A 23,086-nucleotide genomic window follows, 5' to 3' on the forward strand; every position below is an offset into this window, starting at 1 on the left:
TGATACCCCGACAAACTTGTATTGGAAATCTGACCTAACCATAAGATTTCAGACCCATAGGAGTTAATTAATTCTGCTGGGCTAAAGATAATTAGGAAGATTTAAAGAAAACAACCGTGATAGGTTGAGAAAAGAAAAAAGATTATGTAATCAGTTTAAAATAAACAAAGAGAAATAAAACATTGCTTAGAAGTAAACTACAATTGCATCAGTCTGGCTGGCCAATTGCAGAAAAAACAGCTTATGTGTGTCATTAAATGACCAATGAAAAGGAGATAGCGTCTGGTCTAAAACTGAGAAAAAACAAACCTCATTTTCTGATCAGCGCCCTCACTGGCTGAGGACTCTTTAGGAGCCGGAGGGACTTCATTACAAGCTTCAAAAGCAAACTTCTTCACGTCTTCTTTGCTATCTCTGGGGTCTGGGCTTGAGGCTTCCGGGGGCGCTTCCGCGGCCTCCTCGCTAGAGGCTTCCGTGTGCTCTGAGGCTTTACTACTCTGCTCAACTGGCTTCTCTAGCCCTACAGGCTCACAGTCCGTCCGCGCGCCATCGCCTGGCTGCTCCACGGGCTCCCTTTTCACTACCGCTAACAGGGTGTCTGCCCTGCTCGACTGAGCTTGTGCTGTTGACTCGCTGGCCAAATCTAAATCACCCTCCTCCGGATGGGCGCTGCCAAAAAGGTCCTCTTCCTCCGCAAGCTTTCTGTCTGGCCCCACGCTACTTGTATCCTGTGCAAAGGGCTGCTCCAGCTCGGAACCTTCTTCTTTTACTGGCTCAGATTTACAAGTTTCCCCCAAAATGTCGAGTATTTTCTCATTTTCTACGGATTTAACAGGAATAGAATGGCACAAGGTTTAATTACCAGGGAAATAAAGCAATCACAAATGCGGAACTGGCACGGCTGCCACACTAACACGAAGAGAACTGCTAGCTACACAGAGATTGGAAAACCCGCGGGTACACAAAGTTACACCGGTTACACTACCTGCACTCCAACCGACTGCTACAGTAAGCCGCTACGCTACATGGAAGAGAAAAGCATCCCAGAGATTTAACCCCCAAAACCTTCTGGCTGATTCTTGACAGTCTTCATTCTGTCGTCGTTTACATAGGACTCTTCCGAATTTAGCTTCCAAAGTCCAAGGTGCTTAACTGAATGTATCACCATTCACTGAACAGCTCAATTTCCAAATTTCTTTGAATTTCTTTTAACAGAACAGTCCAACATGAAAACCAGAATCTCTTCCATCGGTGCTCTGAGATATTTGCAGTCCAGAAAGTGAATAGCATTTGTTTGGAATTCTCATGAAGAAACTCTTTCCTCTTCTGGAATCCAGTTATGTCTCAATGTTTTAAAATGCATCTCCCTACAGCTACCTGCACTGCCTGAATTAAAAACCACAAAGTTAAGACACTGCCCAATATCACAAGATCTGTTTTGTGGGGAGCACAGGTATTAGCGCGTGAGAGGCATCATGCAAACTCTTTCTACGTTCGTTTAAGTGCCGTTTATGTTTAAAAAGGCATGAGATCGTTTCATCTCATCAATACATTCTGTAACATGAGAAGTGAGCCACTTTCACAGATCTGGTGATATGGCTGGGTTTCCAATCTCTATGATCCTGGTATGTTCTGGATCGTAAACCTTTAGAACAATGTATACTACGGTAAGGCAACTTTTTAAAATTAAAGAATTTAAATTAGAGAAGGTGGAAAGCTAGAATGGTTCCAAACCCCCGCTGGTAAGTTTTTCATTTAACAGTACCTGGCTCCAAGGATGGCTCTTCAATTTCCTGCAACAAAAAACATAAATAAGATTGTGCCAGATGAATGAAACCTACAGCTTCTTTACACCAAAAACTGTAACTAAAAAGGGAATTTCTAAAACACGTACTAAGAAACTCGCAAACACAACAGGTGGAGAACCTACTCACATTCAGGACAGAGCCCACACACAACACTGCACCTCACTCGCCTCTGCCCCAAACCCCACCCCACCCCCTCCGCCTGGGCTACTCTTAAGGGGCCTGGGATCTGGCTTTTGCTCCTGTTTGTGCTGCCTCATTTCTCCAGCGCCTGGCAACATTATCACTTTCCATGGGAATGACTGCATCACATGCCCGTCTGTCCCCCTAGACCGAACTCTTAAAAAAAGCCGAGAGAGCAGTGTTTTTGTCTACATGCGGTATGTAACAGAATGCCTGACATTTATCATTTTTTTTCACTTAACGTAGATTAACTTCTGAAAATTTGAGTGAGGGAATAACGGCACAGGTGGTTTGACCCCTGTTCTCAGTTCTCATGGTCCTACCATGTCTGCATCTGGTCACCTGAGCGCTCTCCAGGATTACACACTACTCCTCCCTTATCTCTCCCACCGGTGTTTCTACTGCGCCACCTCTAATTCCTAAACATCCCCAAATCTTTCCCAGGAAGCCCTGGCAATCCAGACCACTGCTGTTCCTCGCCTCCAATGGCATCCAGTTTTACCATCCCTTCCCTGTCTATCTGCCACCATGGTGAGCACACGGTTCCTCCGTGGCCTATGGCCATCGGCAATGGCCCCCTCATACCATCTCTCTCCTGACAGGTCCATCTATACCCCTCCTCACCCCCAGCTGAGTCCCACACATCCCCCAGCACTTAGCTCAGGGGCCATCTCCTCATAGAAAGGTTTCTCCTAATGGCTTCAGAGGCTTCCCCACTAAGGAAGAGCCTTTCCCTCACTATGCAGTCCTCAGCGCCTACAGCCCCTCTGCATGAGGCACTTCATCCTGGAATTCCAGCCAATACTGACGAGCGCTGACTAGGTTCCAGGCACATATTTAAGCCCTTTACACACACACGTTCATCATCAGACAGCCCTGACAGGTTGGTACTCTTAGTATCATCCTTCCTTTCAAATTGAGAGACTGGCACAGAGTGGCTGACAAACTGCCTCAAAGACACACTGCAGAGCCACGTTCTGCACAATGGCTGTGTGAGGAGTCCGTGTCAGCCCAAGTCTCTTCCCACCATGTCTGGTGTGTACTTCACACAGGGAGGAAGGGCCCTATGAGGATGGCAATGTTCATCTTTGCATGCACGCCTGACACACCACAGGCACGAACACACGCCTGGGACGTGGGGGCGGGAGGTCTACACCTTCATTGGGAGCTGGCCTGCCATTCTGAAAAGCCCCAGAAAACTGTTCACTTTCGTCATACCTTCATTCTATGTATTTTGTTTTTCATGCAACATACCCCACTCTGAGATTTAACCCTACTACTAAAGCCAAAGATCATTCTAGGCAGAAGAATTTTTCCTTTAACTTTCTCCAGAGAAAAACAAATCTATCCCTGTTTGTCTGTGGAAGAGTTTATGTATTTTCTACTTTAACAAAGGAGTCCTGGACCTAGAAAGACTCGAGAAAATGACATCCAGCTCCCCCTTTCCTTTTGGAGCCAGGAATGGATGGTGTGTCACTTTGCAGCTGGAGAGAGACATCAGCCCTAAAGGTAGGCTGGGTTCCACCATGCTTTCTTGAGGTTTGTACACTCCTTGAAGCTGGGTTTCTGACTTGCCAATAACTAACCTTGCCCCTGCCTGGCTGAAGCAAATGCAGATTGCATCTGAAAGAGGATTTCTAATTAAGCGTACAAGTGAATGAAATATGACAACAAAAAAACCCCCCAAAACAAAAATAAAGACTGGCAAAAGCTGACTGTATTTTCATTTCCTTGCAAAACTTTCCAATCCAACAAAAATCTGATAGCTACCCAGCTAAGTTTATTCCAATGGTTTATATATCTAGGCAGGCTGGCAGAAAAATTAAAAGGAAACTCAAGACCCACATTTATGTAAATCCTACCTGAAAGTTAGTCCACATCTCATTTGTTCTCATCTAAGATTTAATATTTACACAGATGATAGAGTCAAGACGATAAAGTCATCAAAGGAAATCTGTGCATTTTCTATGAGAAAAATTCCCAAAGGCAGAACCGAACCCCCCAAGATTCCACCTTGCCCAGCTGTGATGTCTGTGTTCTCGCCGCCCCACCCTCCTGCGTCCTCATCTGGATCCCATGAGTATCTCCTAGGGAGGGAGTGCTCCCCCAACCCTGCCACCATCTCCCCTTAGTCTTTCTGCAGAGGATGCCACCCAGAACAGATGAGACAGGCAGTCCTTCCCCAAGCAGTCAAAATCAACAAGAACGTCCCCAGACAGGCCCTCCTCTCCGCTATAGATAAGCCACAGTGCTGGTAGGGGAAGCCACAACGAGTCCTTTGTAATAAGCATGTTGTATTTGGGGAAATTGGAAAACGAAGCCCTCTGAAAATGCCAATAGGTCAAACAAACCTTGTAATGACTTTTACTTGGGAATGCCATACGACGTCTGAAGTGGTCTCCAGAAATGGTAGTCTAACCTCTGATTCTAAAATTATTGAGACATACAATTTACCTGTAATATAGTGAAGTCAGATGATGAAGTATCTAAATTGTTTAGGGTTTCTTTGTCCTCGATCTGTAAAATAAACAAAAATACAGTTTACAATGTCAATATTAGGTAACACGACAGTACATCTGTAAAATGAAAACTAACAGCCATGAAAATCACTTATGACAAAATTCTAAACATGATGCAGGAATCCAAATAGCATTATAGCTTGACTTCACCTCGATTTAAAAAAATGTTATACATGTATATAGTATTTGCAAACAAACTGGGAAACCCACTCTGGTAGCACTGAGGGTTTTAAGATAAACGCCAAGGGAAGAAAGAAAAACAAAGTTTAAGTTAAGCAGAAAAGAGATTAAAATTAGACAGTACACAGACTCTCCCAAGTCAGTGGGAACACTAGGTTTAGGGGCTGCTCTTCTGTGAACGATGTCCAGAATCAGACGGCAGAATGGATTCTTGGATTTCTCGGGCCACCACCACTTCTCCAAGCCCAAATGCTACTGCTACTGAGCCCGCTGCCCCAAGGTGATTCTGGCCAAGACCGAGATGGCATGTCTGAGTACCGGCCTCCTAGCCTCATCAATTTCCAAACTGGAGTGAGGGGAGAGGAACACAGGGCTGCCAAGGCAGGTGGCCCACGGAGGCCCGTCTGTTGGGGAAAAATGACTGGTATGCTGACCTTCTATGCCACAAGATGAGCTCTCCCCAGTAAGGTGGGGATTCCCCACACACATAAGGGAGGTTCATAATGTTACTGTTGTGAGAACCAAAATAATTTAAACTGCTTGCAGTGAAGCCCCAAGGTTGTTATATTTTAGGGAGGAGGAATAATTTAAGTATTTTAGCAACAACATGTATGGCTATATTACGTTTATCCGACGAGGAAACCACCCTTGCACCACTCCTTCCTTCCCCTGATGCAAGCGTCTTCGGAGAGTCAATGCGTGCTCACAAAGAGTGCCGCACACATGCATGCAAGACCACCTCTTTCTCTATCCACACTGAGCGGCAGCACATCCTGTCCCCTGCCATATTCTCACCTCCCTCGTGAAAATTGTTTTAGTTCATATGAATCTACTTATCTCATTTACATGGTTATATAACAGCAATAATTGTATTACTGGAAATAGTAATACAATTTTACAGTTAATGACAACAGCCCTATGGTGTTGCTATATGCCAGGCACAGTTCTAAACCAGGGTCGGCAAACTTTTCCTACCAAGGGCCAGACAGTGAATATTTGAGACTTTGCAGGCCAGATGGTCTCTGTCATGACTACTCTATTGTTTGAGAAATCAGATGTCACGGATGACTGCCACAAACAGGTATGGCTATGTTCCAACATCTTGTTGGCCAGTTTGATGACTTTAGATCTAAGCTACTAATAAATGTTCATCTATTCAATCCTCCCAAAACCTATTATTTTTACAAGTGAGGTCCAGAGAGGTTAAGTAATTTGCCCAAGGTCACTCAGCAAATTAAGTGTCAGACCTCTAGTGAATGGTCTTTATTCTTAACTTACCCTACACACCTCCACTAATTTTAATTAACCATCACTGGCAAACATGTAGTATGTTTCCAGGCTTTTATGACTGAAGGTATTATTTTCTAATCAGAGGGGGGAAAAACAGCCTTCAGAAAGAGCAGCTAATAAGGAAGGGTATGTACTTTGTGTCACTGCTCTAGTGTTTTGGGTACTTTCTACGAAGCCAGCGAATGAGACTTATACCAAAAAATAAAATTACACAACCTGTTTGTATCAAAATGACAGTCAATTCTCAAAATCAAACTCACCATTCAAAGATGACAAACTACTAACTCTCAGGATACTCAGAATCAGTTCTAAGAGGAAATGCAAAAATATTCTAACGAATGGCAGAAGCGGATCCACTAGCAAAAAACAGGGCTTCTTTCCCTTGCGGCGACTCAGTATACTTACTGCAAGAGATCTGAGAGCCACTAAGAAATCAAGGTACCTCCCAGGAACCAACACATAAGGATTGCTACTGAGATGCCTAACAGCTGCTAATTTTCACTGCCTTTTCGGTCTACCCGACAAACACTCATCCTCACAGAAATAATCTAATAAATTATCTGCACCAAGTCAACACGATGTAGGAGCTAAGCACACCGACTCTGGACTTAGCCTGGTCTTAATTCTTATTCTCTTCGGAGCTGTGGGCTGCCTGGAGAGACATCTTTACCTCTTTACTCCCAGATTTCCTCAAGTGGAAAATCGCAAAATATCATCTGCATATGCCCTGTTCTTGTTAAAGTATTGAAGGACATCTGCCTAATTCCTGGCAAACTGAATTCAATAAATAGTACCCATTATAATTGTAGTATAATTAGATTTATTTCTAAAATGAAAAAAACTAAAGCTCTGAAGACCATGTGAACGCTTATTTTATGAAAGGCTGACTAGGAGGAAGGCATGGATCAGCTCTATCAGGAAAAGGTCAACTTTCAACCTCTATTTCGCTATTTTCAAGGCATGCGAACCATACCACCACAGACAAGCTCCTGTAATAGGAAGGTCTCTGAGAGCGTCCCTGAAATGTTTAATGATGCATTACGCAAACAGATAGCACATACTCCTGGATCTCATTGAGACACCTCTCAACAAAGTGTTTTCAGATTGTCTGGATTTTACACATGAACAGATTAAGCACAATCCCACTGAACTAGCAATAAAAGAGCTCAGTTCCAAATATAAATCTTATCATCTCTCAGGACATTTGAGGAACGGATACATTCACGGGGCATCCTAGAGAGAGACACTGCCGAGTTACCTACAGCATGTTCTTGAAGCTGCTCAGGAAGCTCCTTCATTTCTCCCTCGACTAGCTCTCTACTATCGGACATGGACTCTGGGAGGTTATCTGCATCATCGTCTTCTACACAGTCTGCAACACTTCCATTATCGATTTCTGCTTCATCCAATACACTGATATCCATCATGTCAATGTCTTGCAAGTTCTCCAAACTGGTTTCAACATCCTCCTGTGGCAAAACAAAACACAACCATCACATGACTGCCATAGGTCGATCCACCAAGTTGATTCACTGACAAGGCTGCACATACCTGTCCATCCCCAGAGTTTTCCTCCAGTCCGTTGTCTTCCACACCCTCTTCTTCTGGTTTACGCCCTGAAGAGAGAATAGTTTACAGCACCAGATCAATGATCTGTATCTTCCAGAAGCAGTAACTTTTACAGGCCCTAAGCATCACAGAAGCAGACACCAACACCTGTAGCACTTCCCAATTTAGGAATGGTAATCCTGGAGGGTAAGGCCTTTCAGGACAGAGCAGCCCACGCCCCCCCCCCCGCCCCCCTCAAGCAGGAGAGGTTGTTCTCATCAAGTGGCTGTGCAAGTATAAGGAGCTGGAAATGAGTACTTAGTAAGGTCAAGGCAGATCAGACCTGTTTTAAAGCCTGGCCTTCACGTCAAGTAGCTTTGGCTATGGGGAAGACAGTATTTCATACAGTGTGCTGTTTTTTAGTTAAGAAACATGGGGCACAGGGGCGCCTGGGTGGCTCAGTCATTAAGCGTCTGCCTTCGGCTCAGGTCATGATCCCAGGGTCCTGGGATCGAGCCCCACATCAGGCTCCCTACTCAGCAGGAAGCCTGCTTCTCCCTCTGCCCCTCCCCCTCCTCGTGTTCCCACTCTGTCTCTGTCAAATATCTTATAAAAACAAACAAAGGGGCATATTTTCCCATAGAAACTGACACAACAAAATATAAATAAGCAATAAGAAAAATCCATAATTTTACCACCTAGAGTTAACCCCCATGTTACACTGACATACAGGGACATCCTCCTCTATTCTATATATATATATATATATATATACATGCACTATACTTACTGTATAAAATGACACTGCACCACCATTCTGTGACCTTGTCACTTACTATGTTATGAACTTATTTCCATATTCTTTAACAGCATTATACAGAGATACCACCATTGATCTAATTAATACGTATGCGTGGAAATTCAAGAAAATGCTTATAAAGATGAACATCCTGGCAGTTCTTTTCGTACATATGCAATTACCATTTTAGAGCATATTTCTAGAAATGGCATTCCTAAGGCAAAGGGTGTGTATATTTTTAAGACTTTTATTAAAAACAAAGAACCCACATATTATCAAGATGCCCCAGAGGAAGGTTGTTCCAATTCATACAGCTCCATCAACAATGAATAAAAGTGCCAATCTTTCTGAATCTGTTAAAACCAGCTTTATTTCTTACCCTTGCCAATGTTCTAGGCAAAAAGGAATACCTTTTTAACCTGAATTTGTCCTTAGGTTGAGTATTTTTGTTCAGGAGGCTGGACTCATTTTCTGGCTCACATTTCAGTTTTTAGACAGATTTGACTCCGTTGCTTTGAAAAATGAGGAAATCATTTCCCCTTAACTTCCCTCACTCAACCTTTTAGTATTTCTTACAGATAGGTTAATTTTAGAACATTCACAATCTGTTCTGAAGACAACAGTTCACAGTGGGCAGGCACATTCATCTAAATAGCATTTTATGTGGCGATTTGCCTTTATTTTTTGTATTAATTATAAGGATGAATAAAAAAATAAATAGAAAAATGTAAAGGATAATAGAAATGCCAGGGCTGAAGAGAAAATGGAAATCACTAGCCATGATAATAATGAAAAATGTAGGGGAAAAGTGAAAATTTTGGTCTAAGAACAGGCCTGCTAAAATTAAACTGATGACTCTTTTCATTGTGAAGAATAAAATCTCATGAAATACGAGACCAAGTCTCAAAAGCAGAGTGTAGTACACAGTAAGGGTATGTGCTTTGGAGCTATAGCTCCTTATCACAAAGGCAGTCCTCAACTTCTTTTGTGACTTAGTCACAAAACAAAAAAACCTCACTTCCCTCAAGACCTTTTTCCCAACATGAAGATGAATTTCTTAAGGCCATTAAGTGTTTTCTCAAGAAATGTAAGAGAAATAGACATTAACTTGCTTTTATATTTAAGGATTAAGCTTGTAAGGATATGAAATGTGTAAAATTCAGGGCAAAAAAGGGGGGGGGAAGGAGGACAAAAAACCCAAACCTAATCATTTATACCATAATTGAGGTTTTTTAAAAAACCTCTCTCAGGGATAAGAACTTCCTTATTACACGTGTTACCTGATTTTTCCATAGCTCTTTTTTTTTTTACAGACTCTTTTTTTTTTTTTTTTAAAGATTTTATTTATTTATTTGAGAGGGAGAGAATGAGAGACAGAGAGCACAAGAGGGAAGAGGGTCAGAGGGAGAAGCAGACTTCCTGCTGAGCAGGGAGCCCGATGTGGGACTCGATCCCGGGACTCCAGGATCATGACCTGAGCCGAAGGCAGTCGCTTAACCAACTGAGCCACCCAGGCGCCCCGCCATAGCTCTTTTTTTTTTAAAGCTTTTATTTATTTATTTGCAAGAGAAAGAGAGAGCACAAGCAGGGGCAGGGCAGAGGGAGAAGCAGGCTCTGATGCAAGGCTCGATCCCAGGACCCTGGAATCGTGACCTGAGCTGAAGGCAGACACCCAACCAACTGAGCCACCCAGGAACCCCTGATATTTCCATATTCTAATTTCATTCAGAAATATCTTTCAGGAAATCTGAAAGGTTTTTCAGGAATACATTATTTAAAAACATAGATCATGACACTAATAGAATTCAATACATTATGTGCAAATAACCTTAGTGGATGGCTGGGAACACCATTGCCACTTAATAATATCTATGACAAAATATGCCTTGAGCTTTAAAAAATGTCTGGAACTGAACTCAATGATCTCTATGTAAATATACAAGGAAGTTGCACTAGCAGCATTTCCATAGATTTATATTTGATAAGGCTGGTATCATTCTAGAATATATACATTGGTTTTTATCCAGTTCTATCCCAGTTACTAGGAAAAATCTAAGTAGGTCACCACAAACTTGCAACCTTTCTTTCTCTCTCCCTTTCACAAGAGAGGCAGCAGGTTTCCAACAAGCAAAATCAGTTTTCAACTTTCACAACCACCTTTGCTCCAGAGCAGTAGCACAGATTACTGCAGCCGAAACCTCTTGGGGGAGGGGGAAATGCTCTCAAGTAAGAAAGGACCAGAAATGTCAAGGGAATTCATGGTCTTAAGAACATTTAGTCTTGGGGCGCCTGGGTGGCTCAGATGGTTAAGCATCTGCCTTCAGCTCAGGTCATGATCCCAGGGTCCTGGGATGGAGCCCTGCATCAGGCTCCTAGCTCAGCAGGGAGGTCTGCTTCTTCCTCTGCAGCTACCCCGTGCTTGTGTTCCCTCTTTCACTATCTCTGTCAATTAAATAAATAAAATATTTAAAAACAAAACAAAACAAAAAACAACCCCTTACTTTAAAAAAAAAAAAAATTTAGTCTTCAGTATATATAGAAAACATAACCCTGGCTGGGAAGCTTATCAAGAAGCACTATTTGGGAAAAGGCACCCGACTTTCTAAAAAAGAAGGAAAAAAATGCGCTTAAACCAATGCAGAATTGATTTGAATGAAAAATACAGCTGTCTGGAATAAACCAGAATGATGTCTTTAGTACCAAGGGAAAAGGTGCCCCTCAAATCCTTTCTCCAGAGGAAAGGTCCTCTTCGTTCACAGCCTCCAAACTCTAAGACATGGCTCTACTTGCCCTGCTCTGGCATCCCTAACCTGTTTCTAGCTTCCATACCTGGGGTTCCAGCTCCTCCTCCTGGCTGCACTTCTGCCTCAGGGATCATCTCCAAACTCACCCGGTTAGACCGCCTCCTCTGACTTCTGCTCGGATTGCCCCACAGCACCCTGAGCTCGGATTGCCCCACAGCACCCCGAGTGGCCTAATGCGTGTGGGCAGGTTGTTACATTTAAAACGTATTTGATTATACAAATACATTTATGTAATTATACGCTCAAAGAGTCACTTATTTCACTGTCAATTTTACTTCACTAATAAAAGATTCATGCTCATAAATATTTTCTTGCACTACATATTAATCCATCTCCATCTTTTATTTCATACTGTGAATGTTCCTTAGTTTAGTGACCCCAGCACAAAGAGGCTTTATTAATTTACCATATCCAACAACTGCCCATTTCCTCACATCCTTGTTAATATGGGATATTAGGAACGGTATAAATTTTTACAAGTGTGAGAGATAAAAATGATAATTCTATTTTTATATGCTATCCTTCAATTACTAGCAAGAGAACTTCTGTATACAGGTCATGTTTGTTTTTTATCTGTGAACTGCTTATTCCTAGTCTCTACTTGCCAACCGGACTGCATGTCTTCTTTACTGAGATATAAGAATACTTAATGTTTTCTAAATATTCATATCCTATAATACTTTTTTCTAAGTCTGTTGCATCTGAATTATTTGTCTTTTGCTGAGAGGTTTAAACCTTTTATGCAGCTGAGTTTATCTGCCTTTTTGTCTTGCTTTTAGTGTCATTTCAGGTCTCCCTGACCACGGTGACTATGAAAGTGCTATCCTAGCCAGAATTTCTATTTGCCATGGAAGGAGGAAGAACAGACCTTTCCCCACCATCAGATAGACAGCCAACTGTTCCAGCATCATCTACTGAAAAATCCTTAGAGCCACCTTAAAAAAAAATATTTTAGGGGTGCCTGCGTGGCTCAGGCATTAAGCATCTGCCTTCGGCTCAGGTCATGATCCCAGGGTCCTGGGATCAAATAAATAAATAAAATCTTAAAAAATACATATTTTTTAAGTAGGCTCCACACCCAACGTGGGGCTTGCACTCACAACCCTGAGATGAAGAGTTGCTCGCTCTAACGACTGAGCCAGCCAGGCAACCCCAATGCCATCTTTAAGATGAACAAATCTTCAAACTTCCCAGTGTTTGGTATCCTACTATTAAAATTAGAGGAACTCTACATCACTGATTTTTCACAATTTTGGTTATTCTTTTTTTTTTTTTTTTTAAGATTTTATTTGACAGAGAGACACAGAGAGAGAGGGAACATAAACAGGGGGAGCAGGGGAGGGAGAAGCCGGCTTCCCATCGAGCAGGGAGCCTGATGTGGGGAGCCCAATGTGGGGCTTGATCCCAGGACTCTGGGATCATGACCGGAGCTGAAGGCAGACGCTTAACGACTGAGCCACCGAGGGGCCCCAATTTTGGTTATTCTTACACACTTTCTTTTTAGATAAGCTTGGGGCCAATCAACAACTTTCTAATACGAGACCATCACATCTACGAAAGAAAACTTTCTCAAAATTAGTCATGTCACAGGTCTTAAATATTTCCTTTTATTTTGCCATTTAAGAACACTAAAACATAGATTTTTTTTATATCTTGCTTAACTCTTTGACTCACAAGTATCACTTCCACCTGCAAAATCCAAGAGAATCAATTAATAAACAATTTTAACTAGCTAGCAAATTTAGTTGGTGCACTGCTCATATTAGCCAGAGCTTTATTTTTTTCAGATTTCGGAAGCTGTCACTAGCTAATTTGATTGTTTCACCAGGATTTAATTTCATGAGGCATATTCAGTCCAAAAGACCTTACAAACCCAGCACTTGCCTACAAGGTACCACTCTCCACAAAAAAGAACAAGGGTGCCTAGAAGAAATGGCTGATTCCTAAGGTGCGGCAGGAAAGTACAAGAGACTGGAATACTCTATTCTGTCAGAAAGTAAGGAAGTGCTCAAAGAGTGATATGGATATGTCAAAAAGACACACAAGTCAGCTTGAAGGGCTCTCACTGGAACAATCTGAACATCAAAATAATCATCACAAAGGTTTATAACTTACTGAACAAAGTAAGGACCTCTAAGTTCACACTGATAAATAAGGAAGAAGGGCAAGCCATCCCTTATGGCAGAAAACCAACTAATAAATGTAGATAGGATAAATTTAGAAAATCACCAGTGGATGGGGTGCCTGGGTGGCTCAGTTGGTTAAGCGACTGCCTTTGGCTCAAGGTCATGATCCTGGAGTCCCAGGATCTTGTCCCGCATTGGGCTCCCTGCTCGGCAGGGAGTCAGCTTCTCCCTCTGACCCTCCCCCCGTCTCTCTCTCTCTCTCTCTCAAATAAATAAATAAAATCTAAAAAAGAAAAAGAAAATCACCAGTGGATAAGAATCAGTGGGTGCTAAAACTAGTGGAGAATGAACAAGATATTTACAGAAGTCTCAAGGTATCTTCCCCACAGATACAATTACAAAGGGTAAGATAGTAACTTTCCAACGGAGAAACCTGACCAACAGCACTTTAAGTTAGTTACTCAAATGCACAGCATGTGCCTCCAGAGAATATGCTGAGGAAGAGAATATGGAGGATGACTAGTTTCTAGTTCTGCTGACAAAAGTATATAATTTGAACTTAATGAGAGGAAAAAAAAAATGAATGAATGAACAAATAAACCCCAATTCAAAAAAACCTTCAAAGCCTTCAAAACAAATGGTCTGTACGCTTCAAAAATGGTAATACAGGAACACAGTAAGTCTTAGAAACTGCCCCAGATAAAAGGAAACCAGAGAGACACGACAACTGAATGCAATGCATGACCCTGGATTATTTTTCCTTTTGAGCTATAAAAAACCTAATATTTAAAGATGTCAGCTCTGGCAACTGTATCCATGTTAATGTCTTGATTTTGACAACTAGGGCTCTGTAATACCCTTGCTGTCAGGCAATACCATAGTATGCGGGGCAAAGGGGCCCATCCCAACCATTCGTTCTGAAGTAGTTCGGAAATGAAAAAAAAAAACACACATACATACATAAGGAGGTGGGGGAGGATAAAGAAATTTAGTAAAATGATAACATCTGAGGAGGCTGAAGGACACATGAACATTTTTTCTGATTCTTGCATCTTTTCCCTAATATTAACCTGTGTCAAAACAGACAAACAGCCCAGCAGCACAGGATCAGAGGAGAGCTAGAAAGCAAACATAAACTTCGCTTTTCCAGTTAAGTTTACTTTTCTGATAATTACTTCAAAAGATTCTGCTTAAGAGATTACTGGTATGAAACTACTCTGGAGAAGTGCTGAGATTGCCTGACATACACTCCAGGATTGTGATTAAAATAGTGAGTGTGATTTCAAAGCATTTTCAGTTTCTTCAAACTGGGTCAGAAGAACGAACCTTATTTTCATTAAACTCTTGCTAATATGTAAAAGGTTGTCGAAAATAATTCAATAGAACATAGATACTTGCCGTACCAAATATCAAAATATACTGTAAAGCTCAGGAATAGAACAAATTATGCCAAGCAAAGAACCAGACACAAAAGAATTTGTATTGAATGGTTTCATTTTACACGAAGTTCTATGACAAACAAAAATAACCCATCAAAAAGTAATAACAAACTTTTTTTTGGGGGGGTGTTAGGGGGCTTAAGGGAGTGTGACCGGGGAAGGGCACAAAGAATCAGTTAGAAATGGTCCATACTTTGATCCCTACCTACCTCACACCATACGCAAAAGTAAATTACAAATGAATTAAACAACCAAATTAAAAAAACAAAACCATAAATATTACTCTACAAAGTAGAACGTAGAATATTTTTTATAATTTTTTTTTTTTGGATTTTATTTATTCATCTGAGACGCAGAGAGAGAGAGGAGAGAGCCTGAGCAGGGAGAGAAGCAGAGGGAGAAGGAGAAGCAGGCTCCTTGATGAGCCAGGAGCCCGATGTGGGGCTTGATCCCACGATCCTGGGATCATGACCTGAGCCGAAGGCAGACACTTAACCATCTGAGCCACCCAGGTGCCCCATACTTTTTATAATTTTAAAGCAAAGGAGGACATTTTATTTTTTTACCTTTTTAAAATAACACTTCAAAAAAAGATTATCTATTTAGAGAAAGAGTGTGCAAATGTGCAGGAGCGGAGGGGAGGGGCAGAGGGGGAGGGAGAGAATCTCAAGCCAACTCTGCACTGAGCCTGACGCGGAACTCCATCTCACAATCACCCACAAGATCATAACAGGAGCTGAAATTAAGAGGTGGATGCTTAACCGACTGAGCCACCCAGGCACCCCAAGGAGGGCCTTTTAAAACACAACATAAACTCTAGAAACCATATAGAATAGGTTGACAGCGCAGCCTGTATTAAAGATTAAAACTTGAAGGACCAAAACATCACAAAGAAGTTGAATGACAAACTAGGAAAAAACAATTGCAACATTTTAGAGAGCAAGCCCTCAGAAGTCATCAGTAAGACAAACTCAGCAGAAAAGTGGGCAAAGGGCATTAATGGCAGTTCAGAAAATACAGATGGCCAATTACGAGAAGCAGTTTAACCTGTAAAGAGATGTAAATTAAAATTTTACCGGTGGAAAAATGCAGATAAATGTAATACTTTTCTCCTACATAAGAAGCAACATGTAACAAGATAAATAATCCTCAACGTTCAGTGAGAATTTAAACAGGCATCCCTCTCCCTGTTGTTGGTGGAGATATTAGCAGTACAGCTGGCTGGAAGAACTACTTGTCAGTAGCTATTTCAAAATAAAATGCACATATCCTTGAGCCCATAATTCTGCTTCTAATTAAGTTATCACAAAATAGGGCACCTGGGTGGCTCAGTCAGTTGAGCGTCTGCTTTGGACTCAGGTCATGATCCAAGGTCCTGGGGATCAAGTCCCGCATAAGGCTCCCTGCTCAGCTAGGAGTCTGCTTTTCCCTGTGCCTCTGCCCCCCTCCCCCCAACTGCTTGTGCTCTCTTGCTCACTCTCTCTCAAATAAAATATTAAAAAAAAGTTATCAAAAAATGTGTTTCTTTACAAAGAGACATTTCTGGTTCGTGGCAGCACTGAAAACTGGAAATGCCAAGTCAAAACTGGAAAAAATCTCAACAGTTTAATAACAAAGGAGACTGATGAACCAAACTGTGGTACACTGATAAGAAACGTTACAATAAGCTCTTTAAAAAAAGGAGACCTTTTTATACTTGCAGGCACTATGAAAATACGTCCTTAACGTGGTAAGTGAAAGAAACAATCTAAAAAATATTTTGTAAAAAAAAAAAAAAAAATTTGTAAACTAAAACCTTTTCCTTTAAAAAAAAAAATACGTGCATAGTTTTTTTTTTTTTTTTTTTTGACAGAGGGAGAGACAGCAAGGTAGGGAACACAAGCAGGTGGAGTGGGAGAGAAACAGGCTTCCTGGGGAGCAGGGAGCCGGATGCAGGGCTTGATCTCCAGACCCTGGGATCATGACCTGAGCCGAAAGTAGACGCTTAACCAACTGTTACCCAGGTGCCCCTTTATATATTTATTTCTAAAAGACCACATACGCACATAAAAGTCTGGGAAAGTATGCCCAACCTTCTAATAATGGGTTACCTCCTTACTAGAAAAAAGAAGCTTCTACATTTGTATTTAAAAAACAAAAACACTTAAAACAAGTACTTTTTTTTTATCAAAAAGAAAACACAAAAAGAGGTCCAACAGGCTCTATTTTCCACCAGTATGACTGTCTTTCTGTGATTTTCCAGTACTCTTTACCCTGGCAAAGACATTTACTTGGGCAAAGCCAAAAATGCACAATGTACTATGGACCACAGAAGTGACTTCATTCCAAAGTGAGGTCACCTGATTGCTGTTGTCCAAGAGCTTACACCGCACAGTGTGGCTGACATTGGTCCCTGCTTCTTAGACATTTCAAACCCAATTCTTCACCACTGGCCAGGTAATAAGAATATTTCATTTTGTTTGGGGGCCTGAGCAACAAAGCCACCAATTACCAAGAGAACTTTTAGAATAGTTCAAATGCCCAGTTTTAGCTGATTCTTTCTTAAAACAGTAATTGAGGGCGCCTGGGTGGCGCAGTTGGTTGAGCGACTGCCTTAGGCTCAGGTCATGATCCCGGAGTCCTGGGATCGAGTCCCGCATCGGGCTCCCTGCTCAGCGGGGAGTCTGCTTCTCCCTCTAACCCTCTTCCCTCTCGTGCTTTCTCATTTTCTCTCTCTCAAATAAATAAAAAAAAACAGTAGTTGAATGTTACTGAATGAAATTACTGAGCAAATATTAAAGAAGAAAGACAAGGAAGATAGAGCCCCTCCCCTCAATAATCTCATTAACATGGGGCAGAGTGACATTAACATTAAAGCAAGGTCTAAGGGGTACCGCCTGGGTGGCCCAGTCGGTTAAGCATCTGCCTTTGGCTCAGGTCATAATGGACCCTGGGACTGAGTCCCACACTGGGCTCCTTGCTCGGCGGGGAACCTGCTTCTCCCTCTGTCTGCCACTCCCCCTGCTTGTGCACTTGCTGGCGCGTGCATATGCGGGCGCTCTGAAAAATAAAATCTTGATAAATAAATAAAGCAAGGTCTAAGGAACCAGGTCATCACTGTGCAGAGGGCTGAAGGTGGGAGGACTTGCTACTGGTGGGATCACAAGTCATCTGTTGATGAACAAGGACCTGAATGTAGACACATGGGGAGAGGGGTAGCCAAGGAACATAAGCTTAGGCAAAAGAGGACCAAGAGAGGGAAGCACATGCTCGGGGCCTGACTAAAGCCCAGGATGTAGTAGAGGAAAGGCTGAAGGGGAGAAGAGGGAAACGGAGATTTGGGTCAGATGATAAAGATCGCTAATGCCACGTGGAATGAATGCATCATTTATGCACTAGGCAATTTTGAAAGCAATGTCTGTGAAAGTGACAACTGTTTTGGCCAGGTAGTATTTAAAAGAGAAATCAGAGTAATAGGAAACCCAAGCAGTCATAAATACTCTCTATGTAAAGAAGGTTAAGAGTCTGGATAAACAAGGGCTGCTGAGAGGCCTAATGAACCAATATGTAAATATCCCTTCCATTCGTCTGAATTCCTAAGTACCAGAAAAACAAAATACACTAGAAGAATCTTAAAGGAAATGCAAAGTTTCATTCCAGGCCCTTTAGATGTACAGGGTAGTTCACAGACCCCAAACACAGCCAACTAAACAGGCTCATTAGCAAAGGAAAGAATTGTGAAGAAAGTTCTTAACATTAGTAGTGTTTATAAAATCCTTCCTACCTTTGCTGGATCTCTTTGATGTCTTCTTGTTTCCTTCGGAGGTAATTTCAATTTCATCAGGATTACCCCCCTCATCTTCAATTGCCTAAAGGGAAGGTTAAAAAAAATAGTTTACCAAAAAAGGCAGCACGCAGACTCGACTTTCACAGAAACTTCAGGTTGCTGATCTGGAAAGGGCTTCCCCCCACCCATCTGTTGTCTTGCTCTACCTTGGAACAAAGACTCTGGAGTCAACTTATTTCTTAGTACTAACATCACCACAATCTAGTCCATCCTGGACTAGGGACCCAAGGGAACTCAAAAAGGAAAAAGCACACTCTTCCCTTTCCTATGACTTCACCCAGCAACGTGTTGTTTGACCCTCTGTGACTCCCTCTCCATGCCATGCCTACACTTGGCACTGTCTGGACAGAATACTTAACTAACACTCACTCGGCTGAGATCGCACCGTGTGTGGCATGAGACTGGACATGACCCATACTACCTCAGCAGATCACTCACATCTATGACTGACTTCAAAGGTCTTGCTCTTAACCAGTAGCAGACCTACCTGAAAGGGTACAGAATTATAATGATCTCTTGGCAAGCCCCACCTCCCACCCAAGAGCTCATCATTCCTTTGAACAGCCCGCACCCACACTCAGCACAGCACATAGCACCAAGGAGGCCTGCAGCAAATGGTTACTAAGCATGTCATCAGTGTTATCCTTGGATACTGGGTTTCGCTTTTAGGTTTTACTGATAACCTTTTCTCTCTTTACTGTACTATCCTGTGAACACAAGTTCTGTTTAAACCCACTTCAAATAGCATGTTTTATTTGTAGACGGTTTCAGAAATTCAGATCTTCAGGAGTTTCTCAGCATCGAAGTCTGAATTTGCAATGGGGCTTAGGGACTCCACATCTGAACTGTACCAGGAACAAAGAAAATCTCTCTTCTCTCCAAAGCCAGGGTGAGGAGAAGGAATTGGGGAGTTCTGCTCTGGGATCAAGGAAAACACAACCAGAAAGTCCCTCCCATTCTTCCCGGCAAAAGAGGATTCTGGGATACTGCTAGAACAGAAAACTGCCCCAGACCGGAGGTGCATCATTTTGCCCCTCAGTATGTCTCCTCTGGGTGCAGTGTTTACAGGATCATCCCCAGGGACACTGTGGGCTATGAGTCATCCTTACAGAGCTCGGGATGCTACTCTTTGTGCTCCTTCCGCCTTTTCCTCATTTGCCCTTTCTGGAAAAATGGCAAAAAAGAGGGGGACACTAAACTAGATGGTAGAAATAAAAAAATCAGTAATTCTAGACTCACTTGGATAAGGTAACGTATCAACATACAGACTGATGATATTTATGTCCTATGACCACACCCCTAAGAAAATGAAAACAGGGAGAAGAAATGAAGAATGGCTCTGAGAAAATAGTGATGGAGGATCCTTGAAGTCACATACCAGTTTCAGCCACCAATCTGACAGGAAGGTTCAATGCCATCCTATCAGCTTTGCAGTCTTGCAGACTGTGAGTAAAAAGGATAAAGGTCCCAATTTGGCTTTGCTGACGGGAGGCCCTGGTGGCAACCCTCAACCTTCCAGCATTTTTTCTAGAACGTCTTGGTTGATGAACTACCTGCCCCAACTTGAGTAAAAGAAGTTAGTATCCATAGTGAAACAAACACAAGTTCAAGTTAGAAAAGCCCAACTGACTCTGGACTAATCAACCCACCATTTTCGAGCCCCAGCTTCCTCATTCAGAAAATGGGAAACAATCCCTACTTCCCCTTAATAGCAATGCGTAATAACTGATGCCCTGGTCTTCAGTTGTTTGGGAGCCAGGAGGGTGCAAAGAGTCACAGATCACACCAGTTTGCAGGGGTCGCGGGCAGCGATGCTGAGATTACACAGGAGAGGTCCCAAGACGAGAACAGGTCAATGGGAGAAAAACAAAAAAGCCAAAAAGAATATGAAAAAAGGGAAGGACCCAAACGTTTAATTAACTGCTCATGCTTTTCACACCCATCCCTCAGAACCCCTCAAGGTAGGGATAAGAGTCCTGGTTTTGCAAATAAATGGTGGCACAGAGAAGAAAAATGGATTGTGACCACGACCGTATCTTCACGTACCAGGCGGACCGCCAAGCCCGTTTCAGGCAATCTCGTTTAATCCTAACACGAAAACACGGTCTTTCCTTCTCTTTACAGGATAAACAGGCCGAGAGAGCGTGAAACGTCTTCCGTGCCCAAGATCAGGCCTCTGAGACCCGGAAGAGGCCCAAGACCAGACACAGGGACGAGAGCCCCACTGCGCCTGCCTCCTGGCGAAGTCCTGAAGCTGTCTTCCCCTTCTCCCCACCAACGTCTCACGTTTCTGCTCGCTAGCGCAACAGTACTTCCTTTTCCGTGCTATTTCCCCGATCGAGAGCTGGCAAATTCACAAACCGCTTTTTTTTTTTTTTTTAACCTCTGAACGTGCTCTTGGCACATCTGCCCAACAAACTAGACCCCTCTGCAAAGTGCGTCGACCCTAACGGGCCATGGAGCATCGGAATCTCCAGGGTGAGCCCCGCGGACAGCGCGGGCTCAGAAAATCGGCCGGCCTGGGCCCCAGTCCCTGCACCTCGTCTCCACGGCCGTGTGACCTTGGCCGAGTCCCCCCACCTCACCCAGGAAATGAGGGCTTCCGGGTCTCCCGTCATTTTTGGAGGCTAGGGTGGGCCGCTAGGAGGAAGGCCCTCCGCGCAGTGGCTGGTGAGGAAAACGGGAGCCCTCGGCCAGGGTGCCGCGCCGCCGCAAGGCCGCGGCGCCTTCGCCGGTTCGCGCCCAGATAGATGTTCCTCCCTTCCCAGGCCGGCGCTGAGGTTCGCACCCGGGCCCAGCTGGGCTGGGAGCTCCCGCTAGGACCTGGGAAGAGTCGGGAAAAGCCCAGAGCTTCAGGCCAGAGACAGGCCCCACAAGGGACCGGGGGCGGACCCCGAGGTCAGGGGACCGCAGTCGCGGCCGCCAGGACCCCCTTCTCATCTCCTGCCCGTCCCCGCAGGGCCCCGGCTCCACCTTTTTGAGACGCTCCATCAAAACGCTCTTGTTGCCGCTCGAGTCCAGATTCCGTTTCCTCAGCTCCGCCCGCAGATCGATCACCCGCAGGTCGCTGAGCCGCCGCGTCCCAGTCTCCGACGAGGCAGAGCTCAAAGCCGCTGCGCCCGCCGCACCCGAATCGCCTAGTCCTGAGAGAGTCTCCGCCATTCCAGGGACCCTGGCTCCGCCGCCCACTTCGCACAGAACCGGGCCGGTTTTATCTGGGCACCTAGCACAAAATGGCGCCGCCTGCGAGGGAACCGCTCCAGCCGCCCTGGCGCGCCTCCCTTCTGCGCAGGCGCACCCGGCGCGGAGCCGACGCTGCCGGTCGCGTGTGCACATGCGTGGTGAGAGCTCACAGGGATGTGCGCAGGCGCATTGCATCTCGCCGGCCTCCCGCCGCGAACGGCCGTGACACATGCGTGCTGCAATTACGGCGCCTGCGCGTTGTGGTGGGGAACGTGCGGTTGGTCGACGCGCGAGCGCGCGTGCTGTTAAGAAAGTTGGCATGTGCGGCACGCATGCGCTGCCGGAAAGCGGGGCGGGAGGAAGCGAGTGCGTTTTCCTCTTAGGCGGCGCCATTTTGTGCTCAGAGCCGCTACAGCCGCCGGGGGTGTGGGAAGTGGGTGGCGGGGACGCGAGACCTGGGATGGCGGAGACTCTGGCAGGGTCCGGCGAGTCGGGTTCTGGCACAGCCGCTGTCGGGTCGGGTACCTCGGAGGCCGGGACGCGACGGCTGAGCGACTTGCGGGTGATAGACTTGCGGGCGGAGCTGAAGAAGCGGAACCTGGACACGGGCGGCAACAAGAGCGTCTTGATGGAGCGGCTCAAAAAGGTGAGGCGGCTCGACGTCCCGGGGTGGAGCAGGAGGCCGGGGCACGCCCCCGCGCCGACCTGTCACCGCGATGCCCGGACGCGGGCGCTCCTCCACCATCGCCCCTTGTGACCGACCCCGGCCCGAGCTCGCGGGGACCAAGGGGCCCGGCTGTGTGACCTTGGCCGTCCCCGCCCCTCTCTGTGCTTCGCCTTTGATCCTCCTTCCAGCTGGTCGCCTCAAGAGTGCTGAAAGCGCGTCCTTTTAGCCGCCGGGTGGCCGCCTGGACTTTTTTTCCGGGCTCCAGTTGGGAGACTCGGTTCCGTGACCTTGGATAGGTGCCTTCTCCCTGCGCCTCAGTTTCCTCTCCTGGGCAACGGATGAGTGAAGAGTCTTCGCGGTCTTGCAGGAGAGGGGGTTGGGCTTGTTAATACTCCAGGACTTTTGCTCTTGTCGCGCCCTCTCCTCCACCGCCGTTCTTCCATGGCTTCTGGTTGGTGCCTCGTAGTTGTCCTCGCTCTACCTGAGATGTCTCCCCAACGTGCTTTCTAGAGTGTTGCTCCATCTCTTTGCTCTCCTGCACCGTTTTGTGTTTATGCCCCAGCTGGCCGCACTCAACCCCACGTTGAGTGTGGAGGAGTAGCTGTCGCCCCGACCAGAGCAAGCTCGTTGCAGAGCTGGGGTTTACCATTGAGTGCCTAGTCCTGTGCCAGTCCGGAGGAAGGTGCTGAGCAACCCTACACACACACCCCCACACCC

General features: G+C 44.6%; 2 protein-coding genes across 7 annotated transcripts in view; one reads left to right on the forward strand and one right to left on the reverse strand.

The window, feature by feature from the left end:
- SAFB (scaffold attachment factor B) overlaps positions 1-21,805 on the reverse strand; it is a 36,390-nt gene extending 14,585 nt beyond the window's left edge. For 2 of the 3 annotated variants that reach the window (XM_025861092.2, XM_025861091.2), the window contains exons 1-7: positions 21,493-21,804; positions 18,457-18,541; positions 7,529-7,593; positions 7,240-7,446; positions 4,443-4,505; positions 1,766-1,793; positions 310-820 (exon numbers count right to left, since the gene is read on the reverse strand). In XM_025861092.2, the coding sequence (XP_025716877.1) occupies positions 310-820; positions 1,766-1,793; positions 4,443-4,505; positions 7,240-7,446; positions 7,529-7,593; positions 18,457-18,541; positions 21,493-21,681 (1,148 nt within the window). In that variant the 5' untranslated portion in view covers positions 21,682-21,804. Of the gene's footprint in view, positions 1-309; positions 821-1,765; positions 1,794-3,850; positions 3,884-4,442; positions 4,506-7,239; positions 7,447-7,528; positions 7,594-18,456; positions 18,542-21,492 lie in introns of all 3 variants that reach the window. The other variant, XM_073887167.1, reaches the window with a different exon arrangement.
- Positions 21,806-22,090: 285 nt separating this feature from the next.
- Positions 22,091-23,086, forward strand: part of SAFB2 (scaffold attachment factor B2) — a 33,256-nt gene continuing 32,260 nt past the window's right edge. For 2 of the 4 annotated variants that reach the window (XM_073887168.1, XM_073887169.1), the window contains exon 1: positions 22,091-22,348. In XM_073887168.1, coding sequence (XP_073743269.1) covers positions 22,163-22,348 — 186 coding nt within the window. In that variant the 5' untranslated portion in view covers positions 22,091-22,162. The remainder of the gene's footprint in view (positions 22,349-23,086) is intronic. The other 2 variants (XM_025861093.2, XM_025861094.2) reach the window with 1 other exon arrangement.

This window comes from Callorhinus ursinus, unplaced genomic scaffold (genome assembly GCF_003265705.2).
Source record: "Callorhinus ursinus isolate GAN/ISIS: 27379988/994484 unplaced genomic scaffold, GSC_fseal_2.0 scaffold77, whole genome shotgun sequence".
Lineage (NCBI taxonomy): Eukaryota > Metazoa > Chordata > Mammalia > Carnivora > Otariidae > Callorhinus > Callorhinus ursinus.